The 24,490-nt window shown below is 44.4% G+C and overlaps 2 protein-coding genes across 4 annotated transcripts in view; one reads left to right on the forward strand and one right to left on the reverse strand.

The window, feature by feature from the left end:
• Positions 1-7,887: 7,887 nt before the first annotated feature.
• ccr6b (chemokine (C-C motif) receptor 6b) lies at positions 7,888-9,021 on the forward strand (the record flags this gene model as incomplete). The annotated part of the gene is made up of 1 exon (XM_083791700.1): positions 7,888-9,021. The coding sequence occupies one exon, from the start codon at positions 7,888-7,890 to the stop codon at positions 9,019-9,021; it is 1,134 nt and encodes a 377-aa protein (XP_083647826.1).
• Positions 9,022-22,927: 13,906 nt separating this feature from the next.
• The window catches only part of pxdn (peroxidasin), a 104,336-nt gene continuing 102,773 nt past the window's right edge, over positions 22,928-24,490 (reverse strand). For all 3 annotated transcript variants that reach the window (XM_083791817.1, XM_083791818.1, XM_083791819.1), the window contains exon 24: positions 22,928-24,485. The gene's annotated coding sequence lies outside the window, so the exon portion shown is untranslated. The remainder of the gene's footprint in view (positions 24,486-24,490) is intronic.

The following is a 24,490-nucleotide window of genomic DNA, read 5'->3' on the forward strand; positions in this document are numbered from 1 at the left end:
TAAAAGTCTATGTACATGACCTGCCTCGTCTAGAGGCGACACCCAGGACTACGTGAGTCATAGCAAGCTCTGCCACGTCCAGGTTATAGAATCTTGCAAAAAGTTGACGGAGATGACCAACTTGCAACCGTACACGATATGGTTCAAGAGTTATAAGCCAAAATGTAAAGTGGGCTGTTATAGCGCCACCATGAGGCCGACCGATATAATTATAAGTTAATTAATTTGAGTAATTATTATGAACCTATTATTATGATGAGACGAGACAAGCTGTCAGCCAATTTCATTGGGAAAAAAATGCTGTCTGTATTACACTATACACTATTATACTTATTACACTATTACATTTATTACACTTGCATTTATCGGATTGAGGGAACATAGGGTCTGTTTTGGAATGGGGGAACATAGGGCTGAGGGAACATACATAGGCCTGAGGGAACATAGGGCTGAGGGAACATAGGGCTGAGGGAACATAGGCATGACCCCCACCTGCTCCATGGATTACCCCTCAGTAAATTATGACCGCGGCCAGGGCACCCCTCTCTGTGAATTCGTCTATAGACCTATATGAGATAGACTCAACTCATCTCAAGCTTGTGCTCTCAATTAAAATTGGCATAAGAAAACATAGGTTTAGATTTCCAAAGCAAGTGTCTGCTATAGCTGTGTGTGTGTGTGTGTGTGTGTGTGTGTGTGTGTGTGTGTGTGTGTGTGTGTGTGTGTGTGTGTGTGTGTGTGTGTGTGTGTGTGTGTGGCACCCACGTCTACAAGAGTTCTCCAAGCATCTCGGTCCTGAGCCACCACCTCCAGCTGTCCCCAAGTGTGGCCCATTTTCTCCAGGTCTCTGCACCAGGTGTTTCCGTGGCCGACCTCTCTTTCTTTTCCCTTGGGGGTTCCACTTGGGTGACTGCCTTGTGGTGTTTGAGGCTGGTTTACGGAGAGAATGACCTATCCATCTCCATCGCTGGTTTGAGGATCTCTTCCTCTGCTGGTTTTTGGTTGGTGTGTTGCCACAGTTTTTGTTGCTGATGGTGTTAGGCCAGCGGATCTGGAAGATTCAATAGAATGTATATTAGGGCTAAAACACCAGAACAATGTCATTTACTATAAATTATTTTGTTTATACAAGGACCGCCTTCAAGAGTGTACTAGTGGGACCAAATGGACCCGTAATGGTCCGTTTGGTGCCACTTGTACCACCTGCCACTTGTACAAAGTTACAGACCTGAGGGGCTGTATTTTGCGTGTCTTAAGTACCAGGTCTTATTCCCTAACTTGAGTAAACTAAAGACCTGGAGGCGTGATCAATGCTCTTTGGCTACTCAGAATAGCCTAATGGCATTGATCACGCCTCCAGGTCTTTAGTTTACTCAAGTTAGGGAATAAGACCTGGTACTTAAGACACGCAAAATACAGCCTGAGGGGTTCAGTGAATTCACTGGTATAGAGATAGAACATGAACGTGGTTTAAAGTGTTGATTTGGCCATGTAGAGTTGCATCAATTCACACTGTAGACTTCACTACAGTCTAGAGAATTTACAGTACCACCAATCTAGGTATGGATGCAGGGCACAGTGAAAGCAGTGTTTATGTGATGGGAGCTGTGATCCTGTGCTGCATTCTAATGGAGTACACAGGTCATTGCAATTTTACTGCATCATATGAATCTAACAGAATGCTGTCAGAATGCTCGCCTCGTGCCCTTTAGGTTCTGAAGCTATGGAAAAATATATCAAATAGTTTTATATATTGCCTGCATGAAGAGGGGAAACACAGGCGTACTAGGTGTACTGGCAGGCGGTGGTGGCTCAGGGCTAGAGTGACCGGATTGGAACCGCAAGGTTCCCAGTTCAAACCTCCAAAGTTAGTGTTGAAGCGGCCTTGAGCAAGACTCTGAACCTCAAATTGCTCCCGATGTGCAGGTTGGTGCCTTGCATGGTTTCCTCCAGCGTTGGTGTGTGACTGTGAATGTGATGCACAATCTCTGTAAAGTGCCTTGGACAAAGGTGCTATATAAATGCACCATTTTGCTGCATACGGACAACAGAAATTATACAAATCAAAATGAATTGTCAATCCTCATAAGTAACCGCTGCCAACACCAGAGGATGCTGTGGTTCAGAGAAGATGATGCTAGGCAGCTGTGATGAGAGTAGTTGTATCTCAGTCAATCCAGGCATTAAAATAGAAGAAATAGATTTACAAGATCATGTAAACTCAAGTAAGCTCATTTTGATTAGCCCAAATATAATGTAAGGCTTGTGTAGTTATAATAAACGATGAATGAAAGGATAAACGATGAATAAAAATAAACGATGAACGATGAATGAAAGGATAAACGTAAAATAAATGTATAAGCATAGGAAGCATGTTGATTGCATGTGTCTTACAGTTAGATGATGGATAACGGTACATTGGGCACCTGCTTTTTTTGATAAATGAGTGTCCAAATACACTATATATGTTTTATAGCCCTATATTTCTACAAAATAAAAAACCTGTTATGTACAGTCATTTTGGGGATAAACAAGGAATTGAAGGGTCAATAAAGTTGTTTTAAAGATCTACTGGGCATGTTCAAATCATATGCACTTTACATTTATTATTCCAACGATTTCCCAAAGCATAGACTTACGTTTTGGGGATGCTAATTTAACATTGAGGTGTCCACTGGACCGCCTGGACCTGTATCTGTCGCTGTGTGTGGCTGATGATGGGTTCCTTCCATCACCTCCAGACTCCAGAGAGTGGATTGACACAATACATCCATACAGCTGAGGGGAATGCGACGCCATGGCTGCTTCCTCCTCCTTTTCACCTTCTGACTTCCCCATGGATGGATTGATGTCCTTGAGTCCAGGCTCCTGCTCAGCTCAATCAACAGGACCACACACACCATACATTTTCTTCCAGTTCGTCATCAGATCTTGGTACAGAGCGCCCCCTGGTGACTGTAAAAATGTATATGATGATGACACCAGTTGGATGTAATGCAGGGATCAAATAACGAATGCATGCATTTCTTATGTAAGGTACAGCTCACTCGCTGTGTAAAGCGGCTAGCTAGTGTTCAGAGGGCAGCTAGATGTTTCCGTCGTTGGTGTTGTTAGGCATTTTAGATAACAACATTTAACTTTAACTTTAAACCTTGAACTCGCAAATCATTAAAAGTTCTAATTGAGTTCAGTTCATTAACAGCTGGGAGGCGAACCCGGACCCCGGATCAACAAGGCGAATACGTTACCAGTGGAGTGGACTAAAGAGCCAGACCTGACGAAGAACCAAACCTAAAGTCAACTAGAAAATTCGCAATTTAAAAAAATTGCAGAGTGTGGTTGCCGCAGTGGCCCTCCCACTAATATTGCCAGCCAATTACAATGTCGCGTCACCCCTGTGATCATGCGTAAGTAATTGGGAGGGGATTTAACCCCCGAAATTCATGGTTTTGCGACAAACGGTTACATTTATCGCATTTGCGGCGCCCCCTATGGATGAAAATGGAATTGCTTTTAGAACTTGGTTGATTGAACCACCCCGGACATGTGATTCAAGTTTGGGATGGATTGGACATTCCGTTCGTGATTTATGGCATTTTTTGTGATATAGGCCCCTTCTACTAACTTCGGAAGACGATTACGGCCGAACGATACGCACTACCAAAATTCTGCAGTTGGTGTTTTAATCGGATAGGTCCAGAGATCATGTGTGCCGATTTCTGTGGGATTTGGACAGAATCTGTAGGAGGAAAAGCAAAAAGTGTGTTTTGGACAAAATTCAAAATGGCGGAAAATCTATCATGGCGGAAATGGGCGTGGCCTATATGGGGAGATGCGTCATGACCCAAGGAATCCATGGAAAAAAACATTTTGATTTTACGACCTACAGTTCAAGAGTTATAGCCAAAAATGTAAAGTTGGCTGTTATAGCGCCACCATGAGGCCGACCGATATACTTCTAAGGTCATTAATTTTAGTAATTATTATGAATCTCTCCTCCAATTCTTGTAAGTATAGCCCTTACGGTCTCAGAGGAAAAAATATTTGAAAGTGAGTTTTTGCATTTTCCCATTCATGTCTATGGAGAAATTTAATGCACTAATTAATTCATATCAATTAAACTATCCAACAACAACAACTGTCTTAGCAAAATACGAGCACACGATTCCCGATGTAGCCCGTCGTTTTGACATATGGCTCGAGTGCGTGCGACAAAAACTGTGGGAGGTATAACGGGACAAAATAAAGTTTATCTATAATAATAAATAAAAGGTCACTAAAGCAATAGTATGGTTGCCCTCAGGGCAACCACACTAATAAAGTGTTACAATTACTAGAGTCTGGTTGCCCATTCGGGCAACCACTAACAAGCACAGACAAATAAATTTGTCACGTTTTAAGCTATTTTAATATAAATGTTTATTTACATTTGACTTCTTTACTAAAGACATTTAGTTATAATGATTAATTCCATCGCTTAATTGTATCAAATAAATCCACTAAAGACTAGGCCTAGTTGTAATAATCCATTCCATCTGTTAAATGCATTAAAGATATAGCTGTAACTTATTCATTCTATCACTGAGGAAATCTCTTACATTTCCGGCGTGAGCGGACGTCCATACGCCGTTACTACGCTGTCCAAGAGAGAGACGGCGTATCAACGTCGTGTGCACGGCGTGTCGGCGTAGTTCATTTTCAGTTCACTTTCAACTGTCTGAAAACACAAAAATAGTCCAAAACTGTCCGACGGCGTGAGCGGACGTTGATACGCCGTTGATACGCCGTCCAGAGAGAGACGGCGTATCAACGGCGTATGGATGGCGTGTCGGCGTAGTTCATTTTCAACTGGACAACGTTGGCGCTGTTCACTTTCAACTCTTTTTGCTATGATTGATTGTTGATAGATTTTTGATTGATTATTTTATTTTCGTGTTCTGCACACAAAGTGCCCAACCCCCATGGGTTTATAAAACACATTTACATTTCATTATATTCATAATCATCATAAGACATTGAATTAGAGTCAGTGAGCCAACGACGTAGAGTCTGTGGGGGCCACGGGGCCACAGCCCCCATGAAGACTCCCAGGGCCCCTTTAGGCCCCCATGAAGATTTTCGTGGACATTTTACATTTACATTACATATTTTCTGGGAATTCCGAACATTTTGGACCTCTCCGCCGGCAATCTGAGAATCCCATCGTCAAATATTCGGGAAAACAGCGCCTCCCCTGTTGTTCCTCAATTGTTGGGAGGCAACAGTCTTGAGAGACACCGGCCGTCCAAGAGGTGTTAAAAAGTATTAAAATGCTAATCGGGTTTCTTTTGTAGTTGTTCTTGAGTCGTGACATAATAACACTGATCAAGAATTCACCAAAGAGACCTAACCCTACACAGACTACTACACACTGACTCGAGAAAAGACCCATTATCGTCCAAAATAGGCTGATCAGTCGCTGTCTGTGTATAGGCTAATTCATTGGTAAAAGTATGCTAAATAACTCATTTTTAGACCATTTGGGAAATAAATAAATAAATAAATCCGCGGCGGCCCCCCCAACGCAATTCTGTAGCCTACCCAAAGGTAAAACGCACCCGCCGCCTATGTGTGTGCAGTGTGTGTGTGTGTGTGTGTGTGTGTGTGTGTGTGTGTGTGTGTGTGTGTGTGTGTGTGTGTGTGTGTGTGTGTGTGTGTGTGTGTGTGTGTGTGTGTGTGTGTGTGTGCCATCATCAAAATTGACAGCTGGATGCTGCTTCTATGCCGCTTCTAATGCATCTATAGCAATAGCATCATCTGCTGGTCATCTGAAAGAAAGACATGCCTATTGTTTGTGCTGGTCTGACATCCACTGACATCCATTGTGTAGGCAGTAGGCAGGGCCTGGCAGGCACTACACACAACATAAAGTACAACAAAGCACACTACAGCCTACCTGTTATTTGGACAATAATTTGGACACTACTTCTGTCTTTTTTTTCACCTGAGAAAACTCATTGGCAATGTAGGCTAAACCCCCGATTTGGTGGTCTGGAAAGTAGTATACAGTAGGTGCATATTTTTAATGTTGGTGTCTGCTTGTAGGCTAAATATAATTCACTTTAAAGTATAGCCAGGCCTACATATTTGGGAAGGAGAAAATTTGCCTCATGTAATGTATAGTCTATAAATACAGCTTTTTTTAATGCATTTATGTTGAGTATGGAGTTTTTTCCTTTTTTTTACCAAAGATAAATGGTAAATGTTAATTCTCTGTGATGTAAATGCCTGATATATCAGATATTTTCTGCCCAGGCAATATTGTAGTGTATATGAGATCACATCATTACAGAATTTCCAGACAACTTTGTTCATCCAGACTTCATCCAAACTGCATCCAAAGTGCAGTTTGCACTTATTTTTAATGGAACTGGTGTGAATATATCATCGTCAAAAGCATCGATCTTAAACAAAACATCAGGCTGAAAAAGATGTCTACACCTGCAAGCTCAACTGCAGCCTGCAGAAAAGACAGTACAATTTTGCGTATAGGTGAAAGAAGCATAAGTAAGAAACAGCATTGACATGATGTATGATTGGATTTGAATATGCCAGGCTGGGTTTTCCCCATCGCATGCTAGCTGAAATGTGATTACAAAGGTGTTTTCTGTGCGTCATCTCAGGGGGCGCACACGAGATAACAGGTAAGCTTTGTTGTAAACAGGTGGGCTGTGAATGCGGATGAGAGCTTGAGATCAAGAGCAGGGAGATCAGATAAGTAGCTACTGTAGGCTACTAAACTAGAGATGTGGCAGTTGTTTTTGTTAGTTATTTTTGGTCTACCAGTTGAGTTAAATCTGTTCCACTAAGCTCTTTACAGTTCATACCTATTCAGCAGCTTGTGAGCATTTTATAGTGTCCAGCAGTATTTGTACGCCACAAGTTGTTAAACTTTGTCAGACTCTTCATAAGTTTCATATCTGAGATCGCCGTAGAGCTTGTTTCTGTCTGGTAAGTAATTACATATTAGTTTTAACATTCATAATACATGCTGAATTTTGCTGATCTCTGCAAACATCATGGGGAAATGATATAGTAAAATATTAATGTTATGTTAATGTCGCAGACTTGTTTCACAGATAAAGTCATAAAGAAGGAGGGGACTGATATGATATTTAGATATTTCACAGTAGTTTGGACTCGGTGAACGTCTATTAGAGTGTTCTCATAATAATATCACCACACTACACCTACATACATTTGCCACGTTGAAACACTTCCCTTAATGAGGCAGCGGCTATTACAATAGACTACCATGTACATTCTTCCTGTTGACCTATAATAGGGAGAAGTGAAATGAATTCATTTTTTAAGAGATACCAACAAATTCACAAAACATTATTCGCAAAACCAGAACATTTTGTGCTATACTGAAATCATACAGAAATAATATGTAAAATAAATGTGAATTGGGACTACCACAATACTAATGCTGCTGTGAACATTAAATTGCACATTTAAACTCATCATGCTCATCAATTCATCTCATGTCAGGCTGCCATAGCCGCAGATGTAACTGTGTTGGCATTGTGTGACCTCAATGCTAATCTCCACCATCTGAGATGTACTGATCAAGGGCTTTGATCTAAAGATCAAACAAACACAGAGCTCAACCACCACAATGCACCTGTGTGTTGTCAAAAGTAGAACAAAAAATGTGCCAATCACATCAAGTAGAAGACACAAAGTTGCACAGTCTACAACCTTTTTCCTAGGGATGTTGGGTTCATGTGCATGGTTAAATTATTTGGTTTTATTCTGTTTTCCTCAAAGAGTACTCAATACTTGTCATACGACAAAGTATAACATATGCTTACGGGTGATCTATTTATTTTACAGATTCAAAACATGGCTACAGAGGCTCCAAACCTTGATGACATCTATAGTGCACTAACTGCAGTGAGTACTCCAGATTACAGTTACACTGACGAGGGGCCTGCAGGACTTTGCAACCTCGATCCTAACCCGGTGGAAGTCATCGTGCAGACATATATCCATTCTTTCATCTGTGCTCTGGGTCTGATCGGGAACCTGTTGGTGATTGTCACCTACAGTTTCTACAAGAGAACCAAGACCATGACCGACGTGTACCTTCTAAACGTGGCCGTGGCTGACCTGCTCTTCGTGGTGGCCCTTCCGCTCATCATATACAACGAGCAGCACGACTGGGCGATGGGTTCCGCGGCGTGCAAGATGCTACAAGGGGCCTACAGCATCAACCTCTACAGCGGCATGCTCCTGCTGGCGTGCGTCAGCGGCGACCGCTATGTCGCCATAGTACAGGCCAGGCGTTCCTTTGGCATCCGCGGCTCGACAGCCATGATGTACAGCCGCCTCATCTGCTCTGCCGTTTGGCTGTTGGCTGTAGGTTTGTCCATTCCCACGATCGTCTTCTCTGAGCGCTTCGAGGAGAGAGACCTGGAGACCGAGGCTGTGACCGTGACGTGTCAGCCGTCTTTCAGTCACTACGCCACTGCGAGGCTGATGAAGGTGCTGGTTCCCAGCCTCCTGGTGTCATTTGGGTTCCTGCTGCCTCTGTTGGTCATGGTCTTCTGCTACTCCAGTATCGTGTGCACCCTGCTGAGAGTGCAGCGCACCCAGAGGCACAAGGCAGTCCGTGTGGTCTTGGCAGTCGTCGCGGTCTTTGTCGTTTGCCACCTGCCCTACAGTGTGGTCCTGCTGAACCGCACCGTTTCCCTGTTTAAGGAGAGCAGTTGCCGGGCAGAGAGGATAATGCTCCGAGCACTGGCCATCACCAGGAGTGTAGCCTACCTTCACTGCTGTCTCAATCCCGTCCTCTATGCCTTCATTGGCGTCAAGTTCAGGAACCACTTTCAGAAGATACTGCAGGACCTCTGGTGCCTCAGCAAGAGGTACATCTATTCTGGTCGCTCGTCACGCGCGACATCCAATGCTTACGTCTCGGGCCGTAAGTCCATGGACGGGTCCAACAACGACAATGGATCGTCATTCACAGCATAAGGATGCAGTGGTTACAACTCCCTGCAGAATGTTACAACTCTCTTAAGAGAACAACATTGCTGGGTACAACTTTTCCTTCCACAACAACTGACTTTCTTCCTCATCCAAACAATTTGGTATGACATTGTATGATGCTGTCTGAGGGGAGCTGAGGAAAGTACGCTTAATAATACCACAGTCTATTCAAATGCTACGGTTCAGGGATCTCGGGTGACACAGACGCACCCACCACCGCAGAGTCTAGGTTCAAATCTATCGCGGTGCAGCCTGTTTGGCCAAACGTCTATCTGAACACAATTGGCCCATGTGCGAGGGAGAGACGCCAGGTAGTGCGGTGCCTGCCTGGGAGGAGTAGGATGGAGGTACTAGGTGGTCACAGGCAGGTGAGCCAGTAGGCCTACAGTACAACAGCAGTCAAGAGACAATGTGGGATCGAAGACCTAATGGCATAATGACTAAATTGGGGAGGAAAAAGGGGTGGGGGACGTTTAATCACTTGAGGTTGGTTTTAATCTAGAGATTTCTAGAATTTCTAGTTCTGTATTTACTGTAGGTGTTATTGAACTGTCTTTCTGTTTGCATTTTCAGCTCGATCCAATGACAATATGGGAAAGTTGTGGCCTGTGATTGTTTTCCAGCATAATTATTGAATTATTGTTTAAATAACAGGTCATTCTGCGTTGGTTCTGCCTCTGTGTGACGTAATCACAGAACAAACAAAGAGGTTCACTGGAGAAACCCAAATACATGGCCCTAGAACACTTTATGTTCTGAATTACATTGACAGTTTTAATCACAGTGACGACAGACATTAATTCAAAGCACGTCTGAATGTATTAAATCATTTGCACATAGCTGCACATACAGTATAGCACATACAGTACATTAAAGGTAATAAAATAATCTGCCTGCAATGGCTGCAAATAAGTCTATTGATAGTTTTCAGTCTGTTGCATAATGTGTACATAGTTACCATTACAATTCAGTACATTAAAGTGCTTTCCTGCCCTGTGACTACAGACTTGAAACATGACCGTTTTGTTTAGTTAATATCTGAAAATGCTATGATTATGTAGCCTAGTATTAATATGAAGTGCATTCAAATCAAAATATCAGCCATGAATGAAGAAGTGAGAAAATAAAGTTTGTTTCTTTAAACAAAGTGTTCTATGTTGAAATGTTGTGGCACCAATCAAGCGGAAGTGCAGAAGGCATGCTGGCCACACTGCCGCTCAAAGTGACTACTGGCCAATCACAGTGCGTATTTTCCGGGACTTGTCAATTCAATTCAAAGGAGCTTTATTGGAATGAGAAAACAAACGTTTACTTTGCCCCTGATTGGCCTACCGAACCTTCCTTTTCTGTGACCCACGTGGAAACCTGGCAAGCTTACAGGTGTGTCACAGAAGCTCGTCATAGTTTTGCTTGGACTCCATAGGCCTATTTGGTTAGGGTACGGCCGGAGGTGGGCAGCATTTATTTCCAGAGGGCAAGCCCAAAAAGAAAGAAATCTATAAGTAATACAAAAAAATCACATTTGTGTGAAGGGAGGGGATCTCTTATCATCATACAAATGATCACAAATGGGCTTGCCCATGTGGGTTTTAATTAGATTATACCTAGGCCCTAGGTCAGCCCGAACCTGCTCATTTCTGTCAACGCTGTAGTCCTGTAACCAGAGTCACACTCAATTCGCATTTATGGAAATGCAATTTCTGTGACATGGCCAAACAATTTACTCACCGAGAGATCTGAAGGTCAAAGGTGTTTTGAGAATGAGTGTGAGAGCTTCAGTTCCTGAGGGATCCTCACAGCCCTCTACCATTACCGAATTTCGTGAAAAACGATAGCAACTGCTAAAATTTAGAAACGGCTAAAATGGCGGAATTTTCACGAAAATAATTGAAAAGAAATTATATTTTTTTCTTCCAGCTGGACTGTACTGTATCATCATTACAGTATGCATTATGCATCACTCCATAGGTCAGTGATAAAACACATTGCATTATGCTATAAATATTGACTCAGATATGCACTGTTACTTTATTATAAATATGAATTATTTACTATTAATTAATTTGTCTCAAAACCATTAACATTTGGAAGCCTTTCTTTCTTTCTTTCTTCTTTCTTTCTTTACATCTGTCACCTCCACTCCCAAAACGTCTTCTGCTATGCTGTACATATACCTTTTCAGAGATGAAGGCAGGTTTTTTACAGTATCTACAGTATCACATCGATCTTCATTGTCAAATCAAATCAGCATGTGTGTGTGTGTGTGTGTGTGTGTGTGTGTGTGTGTGTGTGTGTGTGTGTGTGAGAGAGAGAGACAGAGAGAGAGAGTGAGACAGAGATTAAGTCACTACTTGCCATTGCCATCACATTTTCTACCACTGGATGTCCTCAGTCCTCTGGTTAATATATTTTTGTGTCTTCATTATTTTGACTCAATTGACAGGAGATAATTATATAGGCCTAGGGCTGGTGGTCAATTGACAGCTCATGCAAACCCCATTGATGTACTCATCTAGTGAATTATGAAAACCCAGAGAGCTAGAGACTGAAGAAGCATCATGTCCATGATGCAGATACAGTACGACAAATATGCTTCTACGTGTGAGTCCAAAGGAAATCTTGAGCAAGCTTGTAAATCGGCTATTTTCGAAAGATTTGTGTACATGTAGAAAACATTTTTTATTAATTATTTTAGGCTACTTTTGGTACTTTAAGTATATTCTGACCATGTGAACACATTTTACAAGTAAACAATCTGAGCCGTTCTTCCACCACTGGTCAAACATCTTATCAGGGACGTGCATTGAGAATGCTAGAAGCAGGGGCTGAAATTCTTTAAAAGGGCACTTTTGGCCAAAATTGGCGAAAATAGCAGATCTACAGTACAAGCTCAAAACGCGTCGCACTGCAATGCGTTGAGAGCTTGTAGATCAGCCATTTTCGGGGTGCGACATGCACTCTTTAGCTACTGAAGGCATACGACATGGATTTCTGCACATTCTTTCACCGTAAAATGCTGTGTTCGAGTTCAGGAGAGTTTGGAAAAAGGCATGCCGTGTTCGGATAAGGCATGGACATGGGGGAATTTGCCTTTCTTTCACCATAGTAAATGCTGCATTCATGATCTGGAGAGGGCAGTTTCTTACAGACAGGTGAAAGGGCAGGGGCTCAAGTCCCCTTTGATGTCTATGTGTGCACGTGCCTGCATCTTATCCACTATCCAGTGATATATGAGCATTCTCTTATCTTCAGCAGAGTGACACCGTGTAAAAAGACCATTTGACTGCAGTGATTTAAAACCTCTTTAGCCCCAGGCTAATTCCTGACTGAAACTTTCTCTGTCTCATGTTATGGACATGCTAAAATGAGGTAGCATCAGATGCCATCTTTGGCGCCACCGTGGCTATACACTCACAAAGCAAAAGTACCTTCTTCGGGTATTAATTCACTCAAAGTCGATCACTGGCGCCTTCTGCGAGGGGTAATTCTTTTCTCCCCCAACTGCCTCAGAGTACATTACGCTAAACATCTGGTATTTGATGATGAAATCATTCCTTACGACTCGAGCCACGAACCTGTAACTCATTTTCCCATGATTCATCATTGTCAGCGAGCACCTAGGGCCTTGGAGGCTCTCACTGTAGAAGCATGCATGCCCCCTCTGCCATGCCATTGTTTTCATGCTCTCAATACCAAACACAGATGTTTGGTGTGTGTGTGTGTGTGTGTGTGTGTGTGTGTGTGTGTGTGTGTGTGTGTGTGTGTGTGTGTGTGTGTGTGTGTGTGTGTGTGTGTGTGTGCGTGTGAGATACTCTATCTGATCTACAAGCTCAGAGTGCATCACAATACATTGTGAGCTTTAGTGTGGTGCGGACCAAGTACAGAGCCCTGCAGGACCCTGGCCAACTACTCTAAGTATAGGGTTTAGTTGTTAATATCTAGCTATATTAAAACAAAAATGTGTCATTGTCATTGGCATTTATACCACGCTTTCATCTGAAACACTTTACATTCACCCACTAACCTCCTGGCCACTCTAACTCCTGAGTCACTGCCACCCCTTCATCTTTATCTGGTTTGTGGCAAAGCGTAGGCTAGCATGCCTGTTTGTTTGTAATAGTGTACATGAAACAGACATGCATGTAGCCTGAAAAAGCTGTGTCCCTGCCAGATGGCTGGGAGGAACGGCACAGACTAATTATTGTCCGACTTGGCACGAGTCCCAGGCTCCATCTTGAAGAAGAAAACATCTCAGAAACTGGTGCAGAAGAATGCTTTCCAAGTCAGCGTGACATTTATATAAGTCCACCGGCTGCTTGTTTTTGCAACTTCACTTACTGGCCGGGTCACTGCAAACTCCTACTACTTCCTGCTATAGAAGCTCTTTGTTTGGTACTGTTGGATAAGTGTGCACAGATATGTTTGGATATAGTATGTTTGCATGTGGGTGGAAATGTACACATATACTGTACGAAGGGCTAGGGGGGGGGGGGGGGGGATCTAACAGAGGATGTGTGCACGTGTGGGTGTGCGGTTAGATTGTCCAGTGGATTGCTAATAGGACAGCCAATGAGAAGACTGGCTATGTCCTGTTGTTTCGAGTCGAGGCAGACTACAGGCTACATTGTCCTGAATTGGAGGAGGTCACCAACGGACAATGGAAGGTGCAGTGTGGCCTTTGCCTTACCATCATCACACGACACCAACTTCAACGACGCTTGTCAACGTTTACCGGTGCACTGTTGAAAAAGAGGTTGTTACAGTTTGGTATGGGCGCGGAGTCTAGTAAAGTTGGGTCCTTGAGAGGGGTCCTCAGTTAAATGACAGTTAGTTAGGAACCACATCTAATCTACCCTTACAGGTCCATAACTCAGAGAGTGTACAGATTCATATACATATATGATTTATGGGGGTCCATCCATGGGCCTAATACATACCAAACTTGGGGGGTCCTTGAAATGAAAACGTTCGAGAACCGCTGTTCCAAAACGTTCAGACCTCTGACCTCCCACCGTGATGAGGTCTAGTCGTTGCCTGGGCGACGCCCTCGTCGACGAGGACGCCGTTCTCCCTGTGGTCCGCAGCAGGGCGGCCTCACCGCACAGTCACACACAGCGACCCCACCATGATTTAAGGACCAGCTCCTGACCACAGGCCATTCGTAAGCTCAACAACAATTAGACCGATGCACTCGCACACTGCTGCATTTGCATTGTTGCAGTTTAAGGCTCCAGTCACTGCACATAAAAGACGCCTGCTCTATCGCTGTTCTGGGGAGAGAGAGAGGGGTGGGGGGGGGGGGGGGGGGGGGGTCAGAGCAGCTGATGTGTGACTGGAGCCTAACACAGAGGTGTTTTTTGTTTTGTTTAGTTTTTTTGTTCCCGCTCTATTATTGGCATGACTCGTGTGCTGTGTGACTCACTGATGTGTGGGCTGCGGAGTGACCGTTGCAGTGTCGCCGTACGCCTCATTGTTGTCGGGATGAGTGCAGTGGAGTCGTGAATTATTCAAAAGATTGAATAGTTTCCTACGGTTTCCTGCTGTTGTTTCCTGTTGAAAAATAAAAATAAATTTATATTACAATGTTGAACTGGAACCCAAAGAGCAATGACCTGTGAAACCTGGAGCAGAGAGTGTGTGTACGCGTGTGTGTGTGTACACACACACACACGTGCACACTCTGCTGGATTCCATTGTACCGCTTCAGTGTAGCGCCTGTAAATCTCACATTTTGGCACACAGCGGGGGCTTTGGCTTGTGCAAGAGATATGTGTTTACATATCAGAAGAATTCCCCTCATAAAAGAATCTTCACATCCACATATTTGCTGACTTGTGCGAAGAATCCAAGTCTAATTGGCGATGACTGTGTGAGGCACTTTTTGCTCACACCCCAAATACTAGTATTTTTTGGTATTTTTTACTTGACTTTACATGAGTATTTCCAATTTCCAGTAATTTTACTTCTACTCCACTACATCTCAGAGGCAAACATTGTACTTTTACTCCACTACATTTATTTGAAAACTTTAGTTACTACTACTAGTTATGTTGTAGATTTTATTATGACAAAACATACATTAACCACTTCAGCCCAATACATAACATTTTGGCTATTTGAAAATAGCAAATCTACAAGCTCAATGCGTCGCTATGTGACACATTGTGAGCTTGTAGATCTGCTATTCAAAAGATTATTATAGATCATATTATATAAACATGAAATGGCACATTCTGCATAATTTAAGTACATTTTGAATTCTGTATTGCAGTATTGATACTTTTACTGAAGTAAAAACGTTGAGTTATTTTTCCACCATTTCCATTCATAGCCAAGTGTGTTCTCTTCAGTCCAAATAGTTCTCTGAGTTCCAAGGCTGTAGCAGATGAATTAATAGGTCTGCAGACAGGTACGTCTGTCGCTTCGGGCGTTGGAAGTGTGTGCTAAGAGTAGTATGGGCCCTATCTTGTGCCCCCTCTTACACCTTATCCCTAAACTTATTTGCTTTTTTTTTTTTTTTTTTTACCATTTTGAAAAACATTTTTAAATAGTTCAACTAGCCGATCTACATCGACACGTTGTGAGCTTGTAGATCGACTATTTTAACTATTTTAAAAGGTTTTTCAAAATAGTAAAGAAAAATGGCAAAAAGGTTTAGGGATAAGTTGTAAGGGGTGGCGCAAGATATAGGCCTGTGTGTGTGTGTGTGTGTGTGTGTGTGTGTGTGTGTATATCGTCTCTGTCGGGCGGAAACCTCACATGTCCAAACCTGTTACTGTTCAGGTTTTGAATTCAAACACAGCAGATCGACGAGCTCTAAACGTGTCACTTCGCACCGTGCTTCGAGCTCGCACATCTGATACTTTTGATGTTTTTGTGTGACACTATAGTATGATCAATTAGGGGGCGTTAAAAACACACACACAAAAAGTTAGGATCAGGAATGCTCATGTGTGTGCATGCATTCTGCAGTGTGTGTGTGTGTGTGTGTGTGTGTGTGTGTGTATTACAGGTTCTGATTCTGCTTGCATGCCCTTAGGACAGGGCTCCACCATGGACCTCCAAATAAACTTATCCCCATTGCAAAATGGCGTAATGTGTTATATTTGAGGGCCTCCTATGTCCAGTTCAGCTTTTAGTGTGTGTGTGTGTGTGTGTGTCTAAACACAAACGTTGTCTTAACACATGAAATGCCATTGACAATGAATGGACCAGCCACCTATGCCTGTGCTCCGTGGCCGCGATACGTCACCGACCGCACCCCTGCGTTTTCAACTCTGTGGTTTCCCTTTCTGTGATGTGCTGGCCCGAGAATATGCACGGTCCGACCGCAGACACACAACGTTTACAGAGAAACAACACCACGGAGCAGTGGACACACGACGTTTACAGAGAAACAACACCACGGAGCAGCGGACACACGATATTCATGGAGAAACCACACGGAACAACAAAAAACACACAAACTGCCCAGCACGGAAAACACACGTGGCCAAAGACACACACACTCTGATCGCACTGCGGCGCACACGTGTGGCACGAAGAAACAACAACACGGACAGTGTGGCGTTAGACGCAAGATTCTAGTACATGTATTCACATACAGTATACATCCCTAACCATTATTTTTCTCATCCGTTTTAATTCCCCCCCCCCACAATGAAAACCACTGTGCATTTCAGGTCTAGAAGCTAGAGAGCTAATTAGAGCTCCATCTGAATCTGAGAGGATTAGTAGTGGGCCTGACACCGGGCCCTGCTGGACTCCACTGAGGAATGCACTGTAGTCATGAAGTCAGCCAGTAACACTGCCATCTTATCATGCCATCTCAGTGAATCAGCCAGGCAGCGATGATCAGTCTGCCACACCGCAAACTCCCGAGTGTTCCTTTAACTCTGAGAGTATACTCAAATTGACCCTCCCGGGTCCATTTGGTTACATCTGTATACTCTCAGAGGTAAATGAACACAGAGGAACTTTTGGCGTCACCCACACAGTAAGGGTCCATTACACTCGCAATGTGAACCATGGTCTTCTGGGTAGTCAGTCAAGCCACAGATGAGATTAGTTTGGCTTTTGTATAGCAGCAGTAACAATTACTTCATAAGATTTGTGTGCTTGCTTCCCCCAGCTATCCAACTATGATACACGCACGCACGCACGCACCTTCCATCCTCGAGTCTAGTCTAACGGACCTGCTTTTTTATCTTTATTGCAGTGAAAGGATATGCCGTTTAGCCTGTTAATAGACCCAGAAAAAAGAAACTTGGCATTTTGCTCCCCCACCCCGCTCTTCTCCTCAGAAGGGGAAAGAGGGTCAAATGTCACAATTCATTTGGCATTGAGTTACAGCCATAAATCTAATTAGAAGTAACTTAAACATTTGGAGTGACAATAAAGCTGGGACTCAAATGAAGGACTGGAGTTTGAGGACCTCTGCTGTGGAAGTGCCATTTCCCCAGGAACAATGCACAGAAACAGCCTGTAGATCTGCCATTTATAAAAGGAAAAAAGAAATTGGAAAAACTTGAACATTTGGACATTTTGATGATTTTATTTATTTATCTCAGGCTCAATGTGGTTAATATATATATTCATAGTATTATCGTACAAAGATTTCACATTATGTTTACATTTTCTCCATGGTCATTATTAAACCGTATTCAAATGATCAGAGATATCCATCTCATTGGTGGAGATCTCTGATCATCTGGCTATAGTGGCTATGGTACAGTACAAGATACTACGCGAGTCGATGTTGGTTAAACCTCACTGAGCCGTTAAAACTCATGGATGTTTGATTTATTTATTTCAATCTCTAGTAAGCTCGTTGCCACACAAAAAGCTGTCTAACCAGGAGTGGACTGGTGATGACTTTGGTCATGTTGATCAGCAACTGCAGAATGCTACCACTGAAGGTTTTCCCCTGCCAACAAAGACCAAACATTATAGTGAAATCCATGTCGTTTTTGACCGCTATGATCTCCCATCTTCCTTGAAGGAGACCACATGGGAGGGACGCCAGGGTGGCAACTATACAGGGCGCATACGTTGGTCCGACATACTAACAGTCTGACATGCTGCAGTCCGACTGTCCGACACATGCGTGGCCGGCTAAGACTCACCCGTGGCTCCCGACGACAAGGGTGGCCGGTTAAGACTCGCCGCGTACAGCAATGTATGTGACAAATAGTAGGACAGGACTTACCTTTAACCCATGTCCTGTCCCTTTGGTGTCCACGTGTTTGTGTCAGCTGGAGCTTCCTCTGGCCACAGTAAGGCAGGATTATGCCGGAGACCTCATGGGTCATCATCAGGAGGACTGATGGAGGTATTTTGAGTCCGTGTTGTCTCACTGCAGAGACCATGCGGCCACCTCCCATTCAAGACTGAGCATCATGAGCAGTGTGTATGTGGCACACCGCTCAGCATGTCCCAACTCCCATCTTACACTTGGGACACAAATCCACACGCTATAGGTGTGCATAAATCTTCCACGATATCCTCAAACTGCAGGAGGTTTTCAGCACATCATGCAGAGCATAATGGCCAGACTGTAGAATCTGGAGATTTTGCAATTCGGGAAACCAGATCCGGAAGTGGGATCACTTTATTCTGTCAAAACGGCATTTTTGGAATCTACAGTACATGACTTGTTTAAAGAGCTGAAGTGTTTTCTGGCAAAGCCTTCTTGAACAAGCGGTTTATCCCTCGACAGCAGCGAACGCAGTCCTGGTTTACACAGTAAAAGTGTGTGCACCTGCATTATAAACGCTGCAGGTTTCATGTGTGAGAGCCAGCGATGCTAGTGGGAGGCCATCTCCTGACGTTTCCCTCCCACTGAGGATGACAAGGCATCCCCCCCTCCATTCCTTTGAGTCTCGCAACGCGTAGCCTATTTTCCCCCAGCGGGACAGCACAGCACTTCTCTTCCCCAATTCATCCGCCTCGCTCTGGAAATGAGAATGACATTCCATTAGCGAGCTGGGGAAAGAATTCTCCACCTTGGCTTGTGAGAGGTGCAACGCCGAGAGCCAAATTGCCTAAATGAAATTCCAGCATGTGATGAGAGTGGGAACTGGGAAGAGAGCGGCGTGCAGAGCAGCCAGGCTTTATGCAGCTGTCCAACCCCTGAAAGAAATAAGAACCCCACTCCCTATTCCGTAGACAGTTCAAGATATGGAATGTGTTAGAAGGGTGTAACGTGAGGCTATAGAAATTAGTACTTAACCTCTTAAACCCTATATGCTTTGTTGACCTGTGTCTCCCAGGGATCTATACTTGGCCCCGTTCCTTTTCCCATCTGCACCAAATCTCTTTGTAATAATAGCTGATCTATAAGTTCACAACACACAACATCACATTGTGACGCGCTGTGAGTTTGTAGATCGGCTTTTTTCACCTATTTAGATATGCCCAAAATAGGGACGATAAGGTTCATGTGGTCAAGTCTCGCATCAATCACACTGAGAGTTGAGTTCTAGACAGGCTTTTCTTTTTGTCTGATTGTACAGAATGAACTTCATTGCACAGCATCACTCAGATTATCATGCACAGAACAAAAACAAATTGATGTTTTCAGGGGAGATAATCTGTTCTCTCTCCTGATATTTACCTGAAAATGTACGGTATTTTCTGTTACCATAGCAACTGGACAGACCCCTGTTCACAAACAAACAATGATTGATATAGGAATATAGAGCTATTTAACACTTATAAAAACAAATAGAAAAGTGTGCTGCTAACGCCCGGTGTGTCAGAGTTGTGGAGAGTAGCCTCCAGGACACGAGGAAGGTGCAGAGGAAATGAGTTTGTATGTCAAATGGTGCAACCAGTCTTGTTTGTGCGGCAGATGTGAGAGCGGTTTTGGAGGTGCAGGGAAATGGTACCAAAACCCTGTTTCGCTGTTTGACAGTCATTGTCATATCACTCACAAGATCGTTTGTGCCTAATTTGAGCCAGGATGGCTTGGTAAATCTCGATGGGGAAAAAAAAAAAGAATGGGATTTTTTTAGTCCAACCCCAAAACGGCCATCACTGCCATGCTCTAACTGTGCTCTAACGCACACACGCACACACGCACGCACGCACACACAGAGTAAATGTGCGTGCCTTCCTCTCCAATGTCTGGGATATGCCGGGAATACGCACACAGTGCTCCCAGTAAGCCAGGTCCCTTGTCGTCGGGGTGATAATGGCTTTCCCTGCCAGAGTGGAGGGAGAGCGAGGAGGAGTGCTTTTATCTGCTCGGCCACTGGAAAGCTCATTTCCTGGTCCACTTTCCATCCACATTGCCTCCGACCCGTCCTCCACGCACTGCCTCAAGCTGCCAGGTAACACTCTGCTGGGAGCACGACGGTCGAGAAACTAGTAGAGGGGACGGAAGAGGAGGGGATGCGGACGGAAGGCACCCTTCACTGGAGGAGAGGGGACGGAAAAGGAGGGGACACAGACGTAAGGCACCCTTCACTGGAGGAGAGGGGACGGAAAAGGAGGGGACACAGACGTAAGGAACCCTTCACTGTAGGAGAGGGGACGGAAAAGGAGGGGACACGGACGGAAGGAACCCTTCACTGTAGGAGAGGGGACGGAAAAGGAGGGGACACAGACGTAAGGAACCCTTCACTGTAGGAGAGGGGACGGAAAAGGAGGGGACACAGACGTAAGGAACCCTTCACTGTAGGAGAGGGGACGGAAAAGGAGGGGACACAGACGTAAGGAACCCTTCACTGGAGGAGAGGGGACGGAAAAGGAGGGGACACGGACGTAAGGAACCCTTCACTGTAGGAGAGGGGACGGAAAAGGAGGGGACACAGACGTAAGGAACCCTTCACTGTAGGAGAGGGGACGGAAAAGGAGGGGACACGGACGTAAGGAACCCTTCACTGTAGGAGAGGGGACGGAAAAGGAGGGGACACAGACGTAAGGAACCCTTCACTGTAGGAGAGGGGACGGAAAAGGAGGGGACACAGACGTAAGGAACCCTTCACTGTAGGAGAGGGGACGGAAAAGGAGGGGACACGGACGGAAGGAACCCTATAGTTCTTTATAGATCTAGCCTCTTAATTTTGATCTCAAAGTGCACCAGATTGAAGCATTTTCATGGCAAATTTAGATTTTTCTGGCGGTGTCGTGCAGGGGGGGGGGGGGGGGCACAGAATATTATGTTGCTTAGGGCCACTAAATGCCTAGAACCGGCACTGGGAATAATGAGAGCGAGAGAGAGAGAGAGAGAGGTAGAGTGTGTGTACAGACAGTGCACTGTTTCATTCCAAACATTAAAGCCAGTAATGGACACCTTATGGTTCCACTGCTTTATGTCACAAGTTTCAACGTCAGGACCTGAACTGATCAATCCTCAGGGGAGCTAACGGCCCCATTGGGCACGCTCCATTCGCTCACGCCTTAGGAATCTTGAAAGACACAAATTCCAGCACGGCCGCTAATTCGCCACAAACCTCACAGGCAGCAACAGAAACATGGGAGGCCCGAACACCAGAAGAGCAGTTCTCTCTCATGAGAGAACACACCGACACAAACATTTGACGGCAGACATGATGACTAATTGTGCACATTCATAAGCAGCTTTACAACGATGACTAAGATCTTTGATCAACAAAGCAGCGTTGCTCAAACGGTACACAGCTGCTTCCTGTTTGTCTATATTTGCATCAAAGTTTCACGTTGCACCTCGTTAGCGTCAAACATCCCAACAGATGAGAGGTGAGCACAGGGTGTAAAGCACACTTAAGCGTCAAGAAACGGCTAAACCAGGCGTCTCTTCCGGGTTTTTAAACTGCTGGTGGATGGAAATGATGCTTTCGCGCGGCTGCAACTTGACGCGTCGGCAAAAAAAAACACTTGCCGACGTATCATGTCAGTGGTAGTCTCGCGTTACCAGACGGTTGCCTCCGCGATTTCCAAAAGCCTGTGTACCGAGGCTACTCGACGGTCGTGTGAAGAGTTAACACCAATAATATACAGCTTCAACTTCCGTGTTGCATAACACTGACCAGTTCTTATCCCAAGATTTTTGTAACTCATTCTTTTCACCCAGTGTCTTATTGTCTAATGTAATCCTGGGCGCTACACTTCCTCTGCCAACCTGGGGAGAGCGACGGACTGACCTCATGCTTCCTTCTATGCATGAAGAGTCCAAGCTGCCTCTTTTCACATCACACGGGGTCAGGAGTTTCCCCGGTTGGACCTTAGAGTATATATGAATAGACGGCACCGGATTTCTCCTCCAATCCACTTGCATTAACTTTCTCAAAAGCGCATGAGGCGATTTCACTCCTCCTTCCGGGTAGGAACAGAGGGCATTCTGGGATGGATTGGGCCAAATCGTGAACGCGCCTGGCCGTTGACTATCATTGCACGCGTTCATGTATGAAACAGCGTTCACGTGTTGCCCAATAACGTGAACGACCGTGCGCAATGATAGTCAACGGAACAGCGCTGGCCCCGAGCTGCAATACCAAATTCGGCCACTATGTCCATTTCGCCTCAGGGTTTCCTCCGGGTGCCGTCTCTATTCAAATATACTCTAAGGGTTGGACGTACTGTAGTGCGTGGAAGGAACACGTTATTCCAACCAGTTCCTTTCAACGCCATCAGACTCCCCAGATGGCCAGGGGGAGGCAGTTTAGAGACCAGGACTACTGCATGTTTTTGTGACGTTGATACTTTTACTTAAGTAAAACATGTGAGTACTTTACCACTGATTAACACTTGTCCAGACACACCGTCTACTGAGTAGACGGTGTGACTACTGTCCACCGTGTACTCAGTAGACGGTGTACAGTAGACTCTACTGTATCTCCAGAGAGGACACAGGCATCAGCGAGGGGGGGCTGCAATTCAAAACGTGGCCCGTTTTTACATTATTCTTTTTAATTATTATTATCATTATTATTGTCAAGAGGCATACATTACAGTGCAAACAATTCTTTGGCAAACATACAATACAAATGTCAGATAAGATACTTATATCCACATTGACCGCTCGCTTAGAGGACAATGTAGGTAAAGCATGTTCAGTCTTGCAGAGCAGTGCATTCCATTGACAGTTGGGATTTGTTTTGGGGGTTGGGGGGATTAACATGAAAATAAAATAAAATGTATAACTGCGATAGAACGTAAAGGGGAATATAGAGGTCACAGTGCTTTGAAAGCCAAACCTTGGGAAAACATGTACACACACAGTGTACATCAGAGACGCACGCGCACGCGCGCACGCACACACACACACACACACACACGCACACACAGTCACAATAAAACAACATGTAGGGAACGGCGTGTACAGTTCATTTATCGGCATAAAACACAGCACTGACCACCCCCCCCCCCTCCCCCATACACACACACACACACACACACACACACACACACACACACACACACACACACACAGAAAGCCCACATGGAACATTCCGGAGTGTGTACTATTCGGGGCCTTATGCGACAGACGTGACGATACGGGGAAGACAGGGACAGCGGGAGGCCAAAACAACAAATATGAGTACGAGTTGCAATGCATTGACCGCTCTGCTTTTCAAAAAATGTTCAAGCATAAAAGAAATGAATAGAAGTTAAAAACTAAAACAATTCAAATTGATTTCAAACATTTGGAAGATTTTTCTTTTTCTTTTTTTTAAAATATTTCGCATATTATCGTTTCTGTCGGGTGGAAACCTCATATCCAAAACTTACTTTTGAGGATTAAAAAAAAAGAAAAAAGAAAAGTAGTAGTAGTAGTAACTAAAGGAAAGGAAAGGAAAAATAAAAAATAAATGGCAAATCTACAAGCTTGAGCTTGCGTTGCACATTACATTGCAGTATGACCATGTATGGCAAGGGTTCCCAAACTGTGGTGCGTGTACCCCTTGTGGTGCGCGAACGCCCTTTAGGGGGTGCGTGACATGAAAACGGTAATGGTTAACACAAACGGCAAAATCCGGTAAACCACTGTTATAAGAAGTATAGAGCAGCTGCATGTCTCTCAGTGCAGTGACATTCTGTGATTATTTGCCATAATCACATCAAAAATGTATCATTTTCGGCCACCTATATAGGTCAGGAGGTAACAGGGGGTGCACGGTAACGTTTGGGGACCGCTGATGGGCATTCATTTACGAAAAAAGTTAAAACACAAAAAAGGTAAAATAACGGAGACAAGAGGTTCCTGCACGACAGCAACGATAAAGACAGGTTGAAAGTGGTTAAGTGGGCCGCCTGTGCGCAGGGTTGAATGAGTGGCGCCGTCTACACTACAGTGTACGTACAAGATGTGCGTATAGCGCCGGTCGATGAGATCTCATTGGTCAGTAGCATTGGCGTGGCCAGCAGAGACTGGTTTCGTTTTGATGGACCGTGTATATGCCACCTCCTCCCCAGTCATATGGCTTCCATTATAGTGGAATTAGGGGTCAGTGGTCTAGAAAAGCCTGCG

The sequence above is a fragment of the Protomyctophum parallelum genome, assembly GCF_964188405.1.
Source record: "Protomyctophum parallelum genome assembly, chromosome: 20".
NCBI lineage: Eukaryota > Metazoa > Chordata > Actinopteri > Myctophiformes > Myctophidae > Protomyctophum > Protomyctophum parallelum.